Below are 15,936 nucleotides of genomic sequence, written 5' to 3'. Positions count from 1 at the left end.
TGAATATACAAGGTTGAACAAAAAGTCATGTTTGAAGATAAAAACCATCGGTGGTAAAATGTAAGAATCCATGTTTCTAAAAATAAACCCTAAACCTCAGTTAGAACTTGGTTCACAGTTATGCAGCTCCATAAAATTAAACATACAAGGAATGTTTTTATCTTTTTTTCCCATCTTATCTTCAGTTGCCTCAGTCTAGCAAATCCCAAGAGGTGCCAGCCTCATTTTCAGACATGCCTTCAGCTGGTGCTGGTCCTTAGTCCTCCTTCATTTCAGTTGTTTTGAATAGCATCTCAAAATGAGGAATGTCATGAGCAGAGCAGGACCCAAAGCTAGCAGACTCCCTACCAAAGTGCATTCTTAAATGTATCTTACCATAAGATCTTGTCTTGCACTCTACCACATTCTAACTTTTAACTATGAACCAATAAAATCAAAAGATTTCTTCTTTATCAAGGCAAGATACAGCAGCTTATTTTAAAAGATATAACCGATAAAAACAAGACTGCAAAGCAATTTCTGCAAGGACCCTGCAAGCCAAATAGACATGGATGAAAGCTGGAGACTCGTGCTGAGCCTCTGAACTCAAAATTTCCAGGTGGTTTGTAAGATGGGCTTGCTTATTTTGTACCATCCTCAGACTCTCTCATAATGGGAAGAATAAAGGAAAAAAATTCACGTGGGTGATATCATCTCTAAATATAGTGAAAAGACAAAAAAAAAAAGATTATATAGCTGATCTCTTTATTACTAATGAAGGGAAAATGGCGGAGAGGGTTGGTGGGGGGAAGGAAGAGTGAGCAGACAGAGACCTAAAGTAAAGTAAATGCTAATCAAATTTGGATGGTGGGCAAATTTTGACTGATTCCCAATCATTTATTTGCACTAGCCCACATCTCTCTAATGCCTTCCAAAATATCTTCTTACAAATACCAGAAATCTGTTCATAAACTCTGTATTTTCCTTTTCTTTCTTTGCATGAAAAAAATAAACTATCATAGTAAAAGTCATTGGGAAAAGCTGTTTGTAACCATATAAAGGTTAGACTATAACTCTGGTTTAACATCTAAATATTGCTTCACTCATCATCATTCCATACCAGTTTATAAACCTTTTCCTAGTAAATTGGATGTTTCTTTTCAAAAATCTATTTTAAAACAACTTTAATCATTTCTCTTCCCAAAGTTATCATTCAGGCTCCCAGCTCTGATTGTGTAAGCTAGAGATTCACTCTACATCTCTGTAGCTTTGCAATCTATAGCCAAGTATCTGTGATACATTAAACAAAGACATTCTCTCCCCATCAGTCACCCGTCAGTCTGGAAAGTGCACTCACTCACAATCAGAGACCAAGATTCACCTGCCAAGCAAGTGACTGCTGCATAACTTCACTGGAAAAAAGAGAGGTGTGAATATTCACAAATAAGAATTTGCCTCTAAACAAGGTAAGGCAACTTTATTTTACTCACCAAGGGGGGGGGAGGGGGAAGGGGGAAATCACCCTGTTTTTGTCTTCTGATGGAAGGTGGAACATTTTGCCATCTCCATGACAAAATGAAGCATGTGGGACTACCGAGTCATGTTCTGAGCAATAAACAGTTCAAGGTATTTCAAAGATAAGAAATCCAGTTTCTCTCTCGTTAAAGTGCTATACGCCTTATGATACAAAACGGCTGCTCACCTTTCCAATTCCATTTCAAACCACATCATACCAAAGGTTTACAAGTTCATGGATCATAAGGTACAAAATAATATCACATTCACAGTAGACTATAACATAGAGAAGTTAATTGACTTCCCAAACAGATGCAGAAATCCAAAACGAGAATTTCAAACAATCTTTGCTAAGAGTGTTGGGGGAGGTGGGGAAGGGAAAGGATGGAGAGAGAAGGAAAAGACAAAACCAGCTAATGACAGAAAGACAGTCGACCCTTTTAATGAAAAGTACTGAATTGTCAATGTTCTAATAAATATACAGAATAAAACAATGAAAACAAGTAAAAGTAAATATGTGTGAGATGAGGTTCTTTCTTAGAAATCTGTCTCATCAAACAGCCTAGGGGCTGATTGAACCCAAGAAAATGTCCACCACTCAGTTTGATTTTCCTCCTTCTGCTTGCCCTACTTACACTTCCTTGGACTTTGCCTCCTTCCTACTTAGTTATTTCCAGTATTCCCCCTAGGGAACAGTTCTTTATTAACCCTGACATTTGCCAGGGCCTCTGTAAACTAACTGAAAAATAAAAATTACTAACAGTCACATAATAGGACTGGATAACTATAAAAACGTGATTCCCTGTTTAGTCCCATGACATACAGGTTATGCCGGTACTAAATGATTTGGGGGAGTGGGGCCAGGTGTTTACTTGCTTGTTTTACCCCCACTACTGTAGAAAGTATCGCAGAATCAATTGAAAAATTACCCTGAAAAGATTAGTAGGGTGAGATATTCCCCAAGGGTCTGATAAGAGGAAATTTTTGTGGTACTGAAACTTCATTAAGTTTATCTTTAAGATAAGGACCTTCCCATCATCCAGAACTTCTCTTCTGTTTCTTCTTCTTCTTCCTTTCACCTACCTTTAATACCATACCTTGTTGGGCCCTTGAACTTCAATGGCTGGTTCCAATGCCAAAAGGGCTAACACTAATGTCACTATAATAAGCTCTATACCCCATTCCCCTACTTTGAGGCTATTTTTAGTATTGAGGTTACTCACTTCTACAAGTTTTTCAACTTAAAGCTAGAGTTTCAGCCCTGGAGGGCATGAAATCTAACCAATTCTTTAAGCCTACTCTATAGAAAACTTGGCTTATGAGCTAAAAATGGAGAGCGGTAGAGCCTCTGAGTTACACAATTAAGAGGAATGCGTCAAAATTGACCCCTGAAGCCATTTACAAAGTTCAGTAAAAAGCCCCAAAAGAGAAGATGGCCTTTTGTAGAAAACATTACTCTAGTTCACTGGGAGGCAGCAGATGGCATAGTGTTGACTCAATCCTAAAAATCTGTAAATGTTATTCATGTAAATCTTACTACAATTGGATAACATTTAATTCTATCTCTGACGGAAATAAAACCAAAAGTGCTGCATATCAAAATGGGAGGGGTGAAGGGAAAGGGGGCAACAGCCTAACACAGTTAGACTATTTAGGCTCAGGGTACGTCACTGGTGGGCCATTAAGAAGGAAGGTGATCAATCTGCGGAGAAGCCAGATCAGAGTGGGCTCTATTCCACTGTCCCACTTAAAAGCAGTTCTGTAATTCTTCAAGTCATTCTCTTGATTGATAGAATAAAATATATCCAGACTCTGAATTTTTTGATATATCGGATGTCAGGCCATAGAACTCTTCAATAGCTTGAGCATCTATTTTCTTTGAGTGGGAATGAAGGGGAGATAGAAGAGAAGAGGAAGAAAAAAATTAAAATGAACACAACTATTCAAAATGGCAATTGGAAGAAGAAAATAACACAAATATTTTACAAACAAATTATACATCATAAGGTAAAAACACATATCATACTTGCCAAGGCATACTCAGAAAAATATGATGAATAGATGATTTATCAGTTTAGATATAGATTACATGCAATTAACTTGACTGTTTCTTTATATGACAGAGATAGGCAGCAACTCAAGAAGTTAAAACTAATTCAATATCTCTAAGTTCTAATAGTAGAAGGTGGGGGGGGGGTACAAAAAGATCAACATTAACTCTTTTTGGTTACCAGGTTAATGTCCAGAAAAATAATCTACTAAAATGTTCCCCAATCATCTCAAATTTATATGTCCCTCAAGCATGTAATTTACTCCTAAAAATCCCTTTACAATAAAATCATTACAAAGAAAATTTTCCATTAACAACAACTACAAAAAAAGATGCTATGACCCCAGCAGATGGTCTGTTTAACTTAAAAAATAATTAGTACGATAAAATTCTAGTACAAGAAAAACAGTTTGGACAGACCTTTGAAGTTTAAGGGTTCTGACCTATAATAGAATGCATTTTGGCTACTTAAGAACACCATCTTGACTGCTCACGTCCATAGCTGACTGTATGATACTAATGAGGGCAAGATCACAAGCTGGATTGTAGCTTGGGTCAGTTAGCTTTGGTTTCTTTGCTACAGACAGTAGTCCTAACCCTTATTTGCCATTCTGAAATTTTACCTCGCTGGGTCACAAGTGGATCCTCAGGGAGAGAACATTAACTTAACATCAGAAAGTCATCATTTCTTTTGGAAAAATGAATCAAAGTGAATGTCCTACCCAGTGATCCCAGGGGTCATTAGCATCTGTTCAGTAAGATACTGTTTATTCATCAAATTATTTCCATTGATATAGTCTGTTACAGCTTTGGAACAATGATGCTAACAGCTGGAAAATTACTGTTCTTATGTTATGGACATCTCCTAATAATCTGTTTTAAAGAGTGCTTTTAAAAGTTAAATTTGGTCATTGGTTCCTCGAACTTCCATTTACTCAGCCTTTTCATTAATATGCTTTCCTGTAAGAAGTTTAAAGTAGTTAAGTCCTCTCTCCTAACTTGTTCAGAGTAAGAACCAAGTCCCATCCTCTTTTTCTGTCCCTTATGGTACCTAGCAGTGTGCTTCTTGGGTATAGCAGTCACTCAATGAATATAGAATTGAATTAATGTTAATTATTCATTGCAAAAACCAGGGATATTGATTTTTATTTTTTGGCTATCCAAATCTCAAATTTTCATTCTGAATTGCAAATATAAAACTCAGAGATACTCAGTTTGAAAGCCAAATGCTCTTTATTATAGAAGTCCTTGCATAGGATCATTCTACACAACTCTTCCAGATAACTGCCACAGAAAATGGTCAAGCTGTGTTCTTTTATTGCTTTGTGAAAAGAGGTATGCAATAGACTATTTGGGGCCATTCAAAAGACATCTATTGGGGTTCATTTTCTATCTTCCTTTACTCCAGAGCTGATTAAATCTGAAGAGGGGTCCTGTATAACATGCAGTCTTTACAATGCCTATGTGCACAATCAGTATTAAACAATGATTATAGAAGTTCTAATAATAATCCACTGGGATATAAAATCCCAAATTAGGAGAGAAAATGGGAACTAGCACACTAGGTAGTCACATTTAAGCATAGATTTTTAAAACTCTGCTTGACTTTAAAAACATTCCTATTCACATATTTGTTTCTAACCACATTCTGGCTTCCAATCCTCAAAAAATCCAAATTGCCATTTGGTCATTTCTGTAGCAAAATGTAAAATACTGTTCAGAGAAATTTTTTAGTAATAGTCTTATTCTTTTTGTCTCATGAAACCCTTTGGCATTCTGTCAATTATAAATCCTTTCTCAGAATATTTTTGGTGCACCAAAATAAAATATATAGGAAAGTAGAGGAAATCCATTATGCTAAAATAAGGACATAATCTTTTTCTCATTCAAGCTCATGAAACCCCTGAAATCTACAGTTCCAAAGATAAGAATCTCTATCCTAGAGTATATCAGTTGAAAACACTATTTAGTTCCCAGCATGGTAGTACAGCTCCCCTAAGGACCTAATGGTCCTTCCATCTCCCTTCAACTCCTCTAGGGTATGTACGGTGTCTAAATACAAACTAAAAAATTGAACCAGCTTCTCTTTTTTCATAACTTCAGATGAGCCCCTTTAAAGGCATCTTTGGCTTCCTAGTGCCTTCTCGTGGATTCTCTTATTGGGATTGAGTGAAGGGGAAGAGGTATAGCCTCCTAGGCACCCTCAGGGCATGATGGAGCAACAAGAACAGTGGTGATTCTCCAGCTCAAGACTCATGACCTGACATACCTTCAGGAAGGAAAAAGGATATGCTGTGCTTTCACCTGTCCTATTCTCCCCTCCTTGCTATGGCTTAGTTCAATGAGCCCAGCCTGGCTCTACCAATCTCTTTCAATCAAATCCCCTCCCTAGATAGAAAGAAGAATCTGACAATGTGAGAACATGGGATGCTAAGGTGTGATTCGGGTAGACTGAATTAGTCTGTGGCCTCTAAGGCCACGGTTTTAGTTTAAGAGGGGGAAAAGTTATAAGACCAGGAATATGAGAATTTTCAAATCAAGTTTTATCAGGAGACAAAAAAAAATGAAGACCTATTTCAGAAAAATTCAGATAAAAAGGGACAGAAAGAGAGGAGAGAGACGAGACAGACAGACAGACAGACAGACAGACAGACAGACAGACACAAGAGAGAGAGAGAGAGAGAGACAGACACAAGAGAGAGAGAGAGACAAGGGCGGGGGGAAGAGAGGCAAGGAGAGACATACACATACACGGAGAGACAGAGAGAAAAACTGCACTACCATAATAATCATCATACTGACCTCTACAATGTCATCATCAAATAGGAGCCAGAACCCATGACTCTTCACAATGGTAATATAATGCCCACGATTAGGTCCACTGAAAAGAAAAGAAGAAAGAATTAGTTGTGATTGGAAGAACAATTTTTTCCTGTCTCAGGCTTCTATTTCTGTATGACTATTATACGGTTTTACTAGATCTGTACAAGTGAAAAGCCTTGATTTAATTTTGGATGCACTGTCTAAATTGGAAAGCTCCATTTCCCCTGGGTTTGTTCAAAATCACATGGGATTATACACCTCCTAGGAGAGTACAATGAGACTTAGGGGTCCCCTCTGATGTCTTCAAAAGACCTTTGATTTTAATAACATTCCTCTAGAGAACCAATGATCCAGCTAACTCCTGGAGCCCCCTAGACTGAAATCACTGGCCAAGGACAATTCCTTAGGAATTTATGAAGTTTCCAAAAACTTAGATTTAATGGAAAATGGGGTAACTAGCAAAGAACTGTTATGGTATGAATCTTAAGATGAAGCTGTCATTACTTCTCCTTCAGATAATACCTTTAATACTGAGATGATGAGTCCAAATTTGGTGTTTTCAATATTATAGAATCTCAGAGCTAAAAGAGACCTCAATAATAACCCAGTTATTGTTGATGAAAATATATCACAAAACCACAAATGGATCTCTTCCATTTTGGTCTCTCTGTTGTGTTCCTTCCAGTTCTGACCCTCAGTACTCTCTGTAGTATCTGGTCAAGCTGGCTGTCTTCCAAACTCTCCCTAGGTTCATCATGATCAACCACTTTTTCTGTTTTGTGAAATTATAATGTTCGTAGTCTTCTGTTGATCTCCTCTGCAATGTTTTAAAGAAGAGCATACACTCTATTACCGAATACTTTTACGTTTTTTGTATTATGGACCTCTCTGCCAGTCTAGTGAAATCCAATACTACTGTGATCTCCTGCCTACATTCATAATTGAAGGAAAATGCTAAATAGCACTTAGAGGTTAGTGAAAATAAAGATGTATTATTTTTTCCCATCCAAGTTCACAGACTTCCTGAAACTGGTTTTGTGGACTCTGAGTGAAGAACCAATGCTCAAAACTGTTAGCATCCTTAGGCATCATGTCTCTCTGCTAGAAAAGCCCATATAATGTTGGCCGGCCAAGGATGTTTGGGGGCTACTTGTTGTGATAACGATTTCCTTTTTTTCCAGTTTTCTCTCAGTCTTTCAATTTAGTGACAATTTCTTTGTGTCTTTTTTCACTTATAGTGAGAATATAAATGTAGGTATAGCTTACATCTGTCAGTAGCATGTCAAAAAAATTTATTAGACAAGTCATATGTGGGAGTGTCTTAGCTAAATTCATTTGACATTAATTCATTTGGCATTAATTTACTGTACTACTTGTTTGCAGATGCTCTAAAAACTGAGATTCTTGTACTCGTGATGAGACCACCAGAAATGACGGCATATTCTTTTAAAATGTTTTTTTAGCATATACTTTTAGCATATACTTTTCCAGGTCAAAGAAAATGAGCTAAAACCAAACCTATCTAAGAAAATTAGTAGTGAATTACTATTTTTAATTTTCCTAGATTTTTGTTATCTTGAAGAATAAAGATGTAATCGCCCACTGGGCTTTCCTGGTGGAACAAACTCCTCACAATCTAACAGCTCTCTATGAAAACAGGAACCAACCTTTTCTGTGTTGGTCAGTGGTTTTCTACAAGTTCCATTCAGAATTTCCCTTGACTGTGGATTAACAGCCTTTCAAAAAACAAATAATGACCTTTAACAGACAGTGATTCTGCCCTTTACCTGCCACAGTGTACTACTACAGCCACCAAGTCGTACATGCGGTCCAAGTTCACTGCATCACTGGATGTGTTGAACAGACGTAGCTCCAACGGGAACACCACACGGTAGGAGAGCTTCGTATATCTGTGGAGTTGTTCCATATATTTGAACCTCTTAAGGTGTAATGCCAGGATCATTGGAAGCTTTTTTACTCTCATCCTAGGAAATCATAAGTAAATTGTTAAGCCTCATCCTTTTTTGGGGAAAAGAGCACATTTTATTTTCTGTACTGGCTCAAGGAGGGCAGACATAGCCCTGGCAACCTAAAAAAGCAGGTACTCAAATAAAAAATGTATGAAATACCACCTCACTTAGCTAGATATCACCGCAACTATCTAGAACATGGCTGAAAAGAATCCTCCGAGCAGCCAAGACGGTTGGCACAATCTGTTCATTAAATATAATTCACAACCTTAATAAACAGGACCCATTCAGGATTCAGGTCTTACAGACTTAGTTATCTGGTTTCCCTGCCCACAACAGATCAGAATAATTGAATTAAAGGAGAGAGTCATATGTTCTGCTCTAGAGAAGGCATGGCCAAAATAAGATCATAGACTTAGAGGTCTTAGAAGGCATCTACTTAACCTCCTTATTTTACAGTTGAGGAAACTGAGACCCAGTTTGGTGAAGCGACTTGCCCCAGGTCACACAGGTAATGAAACCCAGGTCCTTTCATTTCAAATCCATGGTTCTTTTTCATTGCATTCTAATGCCTCCCTCCTCGAGGCTGGGGCAAGAAGAGTTGAGAGAATAAAGGAGGCTCCAACTGTCTCAAATAAATTATATATCTCCCTAAAATAATAACCAGTGCTAGTTTCCTTTTAATGAAGTCTTAGTATGTATTGTGCTGGCAATGTCAGTGATGAAGACTGAAACTAGGCCAACTGGAAGAGTGAGTCTTGTTTCTACCCTAGAGTTAAAAGAGGGTATGCCTCTAATGGCACTAATGTGGCTCTGGCAGAATTTGCTTTCTAAGTTATTATTTTCTCAGGATAATAGTAAAAATCACTTGGGTGCTCAAGTAATATACCAACTAAAGGTTTTGTAGATGAACCAGAAGTAATGGAAGAAGAAACGAATATAGAGGTCCAAAATGTGCCATGACAAAACTAGTTTGGATAAACCAAACCTGGATAAGTAACATTTTCACCTGTCATAGCAAAATAAAGTGGAAAGTTCAAGAAATTCTCCAACTCATTCAGTTAAAAATCTCTTATTTCTCAGTTCTTATTCTACCTGACCTACTTGAATACTATCTGACCTAGTCTCTTTTGCTGGACCATCATCTATCTATCTCCCAACCATTAAGTGAGAGTACGTTCTAGGAATTGGTTCTGGGCTCTCTTCTCTTAGTAACTTCATGATCTCCCATGAGTTCAACTAATTGGTACATGAGATTTGTAATGTAAATGATGATACAGAAAAGGAGATCTAATAGAACTGTTCACACAGGTGGGAGAGAACAGTGTAATAAAAACTCAAAGTAAAAAGATTATCCAGTAGTGGGTAGTCAACAGTGAAAAACAGGATGAGTGAGAAAAAGTCACGAATTTGGCAACTAAGGGATTATTAGTAACCTCAGAAAGAAAAGCATTGGTCAAACAGTGGAATTCAAAGTTAACTTGCAAGGAGCTGAGAAGTGAATAAGAAGTAAGGAAGTGGAGGGACTGATGACAAACTACAAATTAGACCTGCATATGACTGCACAAAATGTGAAGGACATCAAAGTATTTCTCTTATTTCTCACTTACTTGCCTATCATGCTGATTTAAATATGATATTTTTAATAGAGAAAGAAATAGTATCTGTAATAAAGTCCTCTTCTTATGCCTCATCATGGTGTCCAGATGACCACTGGTTTCCAAAGTTATGGAGCAGAACCTCTAGAAAATTCTAAAAAGCTGTAAAGGTTTCAAGTACAAGCCACGTAAAGAACTGTACATTGCTATCCAAGGTCTACTTTAGGTAAGTTTGCAGAGGTTCATCACCCGGTTGGCAGCAAGGTCGTGAATATTCAGGTAACAACTCTCAAGGACCATCTACTAAGTCACAGTGGGTTTGCAGTCTGCATTACTGGAGTAAATACTCAGACTTATAAATTCCCAGATGCCTGAAGTATTCAAGTGTGGGATAAGGTCTTGGGTACCAAAGATATAGAGAATAGAATGGTTACCTTCAGTGGGAAGAAATGGCTTGACAGAAGGTCATGTTAGAAAGACCCAAGGATTTTCATTGACTACAAGTTCCACAAAAGTAGAGAATGTGACATGGCAGCTGCCTCTAAATATCATAAGGCGCATCCTTTGACATTGGACGCTCAATGGACTCACTGGCTTGTTAGAAACTGCCTGACTCTGAGGGGTCAGGGTTGCTTCCAAGCCAGGATGAGAGATCGGAGTAGGACTTAATGATCTTACTCAGCATTTACAGTGTCCAGAAAAAGAGACATAATAATCCAATTGCTCAGACCATTTCTGAGCACCACATTTTTGCAAGATATATTCAGAGAAAGGCGACTTAAAACTACTCTGTAACCATGCAAGAATGTGATTGGTTGAAGAAAATGGGGCGGTAAACCTGGAGAAAAGATTTGAGTAGGGAGTGTGGGGTGAGTTTGAAACTCACTTGAAACGTTTGAAGGGCTGTCATGCTGAAATGGGATCAAACATTCTAAAATGTTCAAGAGGGGAAGTACAGGATCAATAGTTAAGCATTATATAGAAGAAGACTTTGGCTCAACATAAGAAAGAATTTTCTAATAATTAGAGCTTTACAAAAATGGGGCAGGATGTTTGGGGCTTCTCTCAAAGAAAAAAGCCAAACAGAAGTTCGACATCTCCATTTGTTGAGAATATTATAGAAGGGTTTTCTGCATCAGGCAGAAATTGGTATAAGTGACTTTCAAATCACTTCTAAATTTGAAATTCTCCAAACCCTGCCACCTACCACCTCCATGTCTAAGGATGTGGGTTCCCTGCTCCCTTCCCACTCCGGCACACCATTCCCAGTCTGTATTGGATGAGGACCCACATCCTCTGTCTCTAATGTACATCTGAATTTTCTACTCACCTTTTCTGGGCCTCCTGTTTACTGCAGCAAGTTTCACAGTAGTATTTCTGTTCACTACACAGGGTCTCAGTGTTACTGAAGTCTCTGTAGAGAAACATAATCTCATTTTTAAAAGGAACCAGAATATATTTTGTTTACTTGACCAAAGACATTTCCTATGTTGCGCTGCAAAATTCTTTGTAGCACACATTTGTCATCTGAATGCAAAACAAAGAAAAGCAGCCGACTTTTGACAAAAATAAAAAGTTGAAGACTCTGACTTCTTTCATTTGAAGTCTGGAGATAATGTTCAGAGAACAGGTACTTCCATTGTTTTGGCTTTAATTTCACCAGAAAGAAAAATTTCAAACAAGGAATAATTGAATGGTCCCAGAGCTACAAGCCCAAGTTGGTACAGAAAACTTCATTGATCAACAGATTGGACATATAATGGAAGATCAAACAGATACATAAGAATAATATTCCTGTGCTACTTGGTATGCCTTCTCCAGGCTTCTGTTTTCAAAGCTCCTTAAAACAGTTCTTAAGTCATTATGTGAATTACTGGGACAGTTATTTTGAGGCTACTGACAATACTATTTAGCATCTTTAAGAAGACACAAACATGGAGATCTTGTTACTATCACGTTAAATTTAATATACTCTCTTAAAATCATCCACAAGAGAATGCCGCAGTGTCATATGGAACCTACCTTTCTTTTTTAATTTTATTAAAATGTTCATGTTCGTTAAGATCAAAATAAAAAAGAAAAACATTTTTAGAGATAATGCTTCACTTTGTATGAATTGATGATGTCAAAGGGAAGTAAGTCAAGCCAGAAAAACATCATACATAATAATAGTAATAATAGTTAACATTTATATACTGTAGGATAGGCATGGTGCTAAACATTTTACAGTGATCATCTCATTTGATCCTCAAGACAACCCTGGGAGGGAGGTGCTATTATTATTCCCATTTGCAGAAGAGGAAATGGAGACAAACAGATTTGCTCAGGGTCAGACAGTTTAGTAAAAATGTCTGAGCCTAGATTTGAACTTAGATCTTCCTGACTTCACACCCAGAGCTCTTATCCATGACAACAACAAATTGGGTAGAAGAACAAAGCTGAATACTGCAAAACTGTAAAGATCAAGTTGGATTCCCGTCTTTGGATTACCGAAGAAGAGACAAATGCTCTCCCTCCCTGCCTCCTTTTCCTGCAAGGCTTGGGGACTACAGATGCAGAACATCATATATACCTTCAGCTTCTGCTGCCTTTCTCCCATCCCTCCCACCACTCCTTTTCTGTGTATTCCTTGTTTGTGGGTAGGGAAGTGGAGAAAAGAGATATTTAGGACTACCCACCTGGATCCTCGCTTCTGGAACCCAGACTTCAGGAGAGACCAATGCCACTAGTAACATAGTTCTGCTATATTCTAGATTAAATATGCTTTTGTGACCTAAATATTTAATGCAATGTTTCAGGTGCAAAAGGTGCTACAAGTCGAACCAAACAACTTACAAATAAACTTTCTGAATACCGCCTCTCGGCAAGGTAGAAAGTGCCAGGGCAAGAATAATATGGTTTCCCAATCTGGTCTAGACATCTCTGTTCATTTTACAATCTGTTCAAAATCTGGGGCATATTATATAGTATTAATCTAATAAAATTCATATTTTTGAGCACTTTCTGATTTAAACATTACTCCCCTCACAACAACGCTGTGAGGAAATTAATGAGAGTATTTTTAGCCCTATTTTAAAATAAGGAAACCAAAGTCCAGAACAATTAAGATCGAGGCTATCCTTGGATCATCCAGTTATTAAGTCTCATCTCTTGATTCCACTCTTCAGTTAAAATACCTTCTGCCTACTGAACACAGCACACAGAACATGTACTGCAAATAATGAAGCCACTTATGGAAAGCAGCTATCAGAAGGTTTGTGAGACTTGTTGCTTATGGTTTGCAAAGTGATTGATTCAGAATCAGGAAGTCCTGAGTTTAAAAATACCAATGGCCACCTCACTTAATCTCTCTGGGTCTCAGTTTCCCTCTATGTAAAAAGAGGCTAATAAATACCTCAGTGGATTGTTCTGAAGCCTGATGAAATAGAAGAAAATGCTCTGCAAGCTTTCTTTATGAATTACTTTTGAAAAATTGTGTAAGTAATCATTATTTGAAGGGTACAATTTATAAAATAACAGCAATCTTGTAAAATTGAACAACTTTGAATGATTTAGGAACTCTGATCTATTATTCCAGAGTACTAATTATGAAAAGAGGTAAAAAGGAGAGAAAATAAATGCTTATTAATTGAAAAAAAAGCCAGAAGAAAAATTTAAAAAGGTGAGACAGCTTTAAAAATGACATGTATAATTGATTATGTATTTAAAAGGAAAAGCAAGCTATAAAAAAAGAGATTTATAATTTCACATACAATCCTTTTTCTGTTCTCTGTCACCGAATGGGACTTGTCATCTTGTATTCCTTGAGTCTATAATGATCACCTCTGGAACTATGAAAACTCTTTTGTTCCATCTATGTCTTTCCCCTTCATTCCTCTTCCCCCAGACAATCTAGCCTTCCATGCCTGGCTAAACACTTAAGAAGAACAACACATGGTTTTTTGAAAAAAAAAAAGAATGAATGAATAAGACCAAATATATTTAGGAGCCTTCATTCCACAGTATCTATTAGTGCTTCCCAAAAAATATTAGCTAGGAGGGTGACCAATAAGGAATAAAAAGCTCCTTGCTTCTTTTTTCCCCCTAAACTCTTACCTTCTATTTTAGAATCAATAATAAGTACCAGTTTCAAGGCAGAAGAACAGTAAGGGATAGATAATCGAGGTTAAGTGGCTTGCCCAAGGTCACAGAGCTAGGAACTATCTGAGGCCAGATTTGAACCTGGGACCTCTCATCCCCAAGCCTGTCCCTCTATACCACTCCCTAATCCTTAATGAAGAATGGTCTATGAAAGCATTGCCAAAATGAGCTATTTTAAATACTGTGGAGAACAGATGAGCTCCAACTCCACATATTGATTTTCTAAAAATTTCTTGTTTATTTTTATACTGATTTTTTTTAATCATGAGATTATCAGTTTAGAAAAGGTATGGATATGATAATAACAAGGCAGACTTTTCAAGTTCCTTATATAAAGAAGTCTCAATAAACTCCAAAAAATGAGTGGAAATAAAACACAAAACCGAAATGTCTCCCCATCTAGCTTAAAGCTAATCTCTTTCAAGTGGGGCTGTGTGGAAAGTGCCAAGAAATTTGTAGAGTTCTTCAGTAGTTTGGTGGCCACACTATATGGAGGATGAACTGGGAATTTCCAGTTTACTTCCTGACTCCTCCTCCTGAAGGATTTTAGGAACAGAGATAGATTTAGCACCTTCAGAAAGGGATATTATTAGAGGTCACCTAATCCAACTGCTTTATTTTGTAGCTGAGAGAAGCAAGGCTCTCCTAGATGAACTGCCTGGCCCAATGTCAGACACTAAGAAGCAGGAATTGAATCCAAATCTTCTGACTCCAGTCAGACTTTCTCTAATCTGACCACATTTTCTACAGACCACAAGATTTTCTAACTGATCACACTGCCTCAAATGCTTCCCTCGAGCCCTTATGTTTGGTTCTAAAATTGCCAAAGGTCTAATTCTAGAGGCTTGTGAAAGCATGTATCTATGAAGGAACAGGTAGGTTTGATTGTTTACTGGTAAAAACGGGGCATAAAAAACATGATCAAATTCCTTGGCGGAAAGAACAAAGTTGTGGGGAAAGGAAAGATTTCAGAGTTGATTCACTGGCCTCAACCACCCCAGACAGATGGGAATCTGAGCTATTTTTAAAGGCATTCAGAAAATATTCCACAGTAACCCACTTGAACATGTAGTAAGTTTTAACAGTTCCAGATGTTACAAGCCCTTCTCTCAAGCACAGCTGACCAACAGGGGGCATAGATACATTTTGCAAGAACAAAGTGGAAAGAATGTACAAGAATCACGTTTCTCTGTCTGAGAATTGTCTTCTCTCTAGGAGATCTGCTATTGACAAAGTCATAACGAAATGGAATTGTGTGCTCCTGAGCATTAAACCATGACCAAGCAATATTGCTACTAGGTCACTACCCTAAGAAAATCAAAAAGAGAGGAAAGGAACTATTCCTTGTACCTAAGTATAAAAATGTTTCCAGCAGTTTATTTTATTGTAATTATAGCAAAGAACTGGAAGCTAAGGGAGTACTCATCAATTGGAGTGGCCAAACAAATTGTGATATGGGAATATTATTTTATGGCACTCTCAAGAAATGAGGAGAGTTCAAAGAAACAGGGGAAGACTTATTTGAACAGATGCCAAATGAAGTAAACATAACCTAGAGAACAATAATAACATTGTAAAGAAAAACAGCTTGAAAGACTTAATAACTGGGTTTGATGCAATGATCAGTTAAGATGCCTGAGCACACACTGATGATCAAATATGCTATCAACCTCCTTAGAAAGAAGTGATGAGCTCAGAATGCATAGAGATATTTGGGGACATAGGCAATAGAGGATATTATTCTATTTGACTAATATTTATTACAAAGGTTTTGTTTTTACTTTTGCAGGAGGGGTGGGAGGGAAAAGAAGGCTAGCTATACAGTCCTCAAAAAAAAGGATTCAAGAATTTTTTAAACTAT

General features: G+C 37.4%; 1 protein-coding gene across 1 annotated transcript in view; it reads right to left on the bottom strand.

Annotated features, from left to right (window-relative positions):
* Nucleotides 1-1,443: 1,443 nt before the first annotated feature.
* Nucleotides 1,444-15,936, bottom strand: part of USP46 (ubiquitin specific peptidase 46) — a 46,595-nt gene continuing 32,102 nt past the window's right edge. The window contains exons 6-9 of the mRNA XM_044681732.1: nt 11,266-11,349; nt 8,155-8,352; nt 6,347-6,425; nt 1,444-3,370 (exon numbers count right to left, since the gene is read on the bottom strand). Of these exons, the coding sequence (XP_044537667.1) occupies nt 3,269-3,370; nt 6,347-6,425; nt 8,155-8,352; nt 11,266-11,349 (463 nt within the window). The 3' untranslated portion in view covers nt 1,444-3,268. The remainder of the gene's footprint in view (nt 3,371-6,346; nt 6,426-8,154; nt 8,353-11,265; nt 11,350-15,936) is intronic.

Source organism: Gracilinanus agilis, chromosome 6 (genome assembly GCF_016433145.1).
Source record: "Gracilinanus agilis isolate LMUSP501 chromosome 6, AgileGrace, whole genome shotgun sequence".
NCBI lineage: Eukaryota > Metazoa > Chordata > Mammalia > Didelphimorphia > Didelphidae > Gracilinanus > Gracilinanus agilis.
This window is presented reverse-complemented; position numbering and strand designations above follow the sequence as displayed.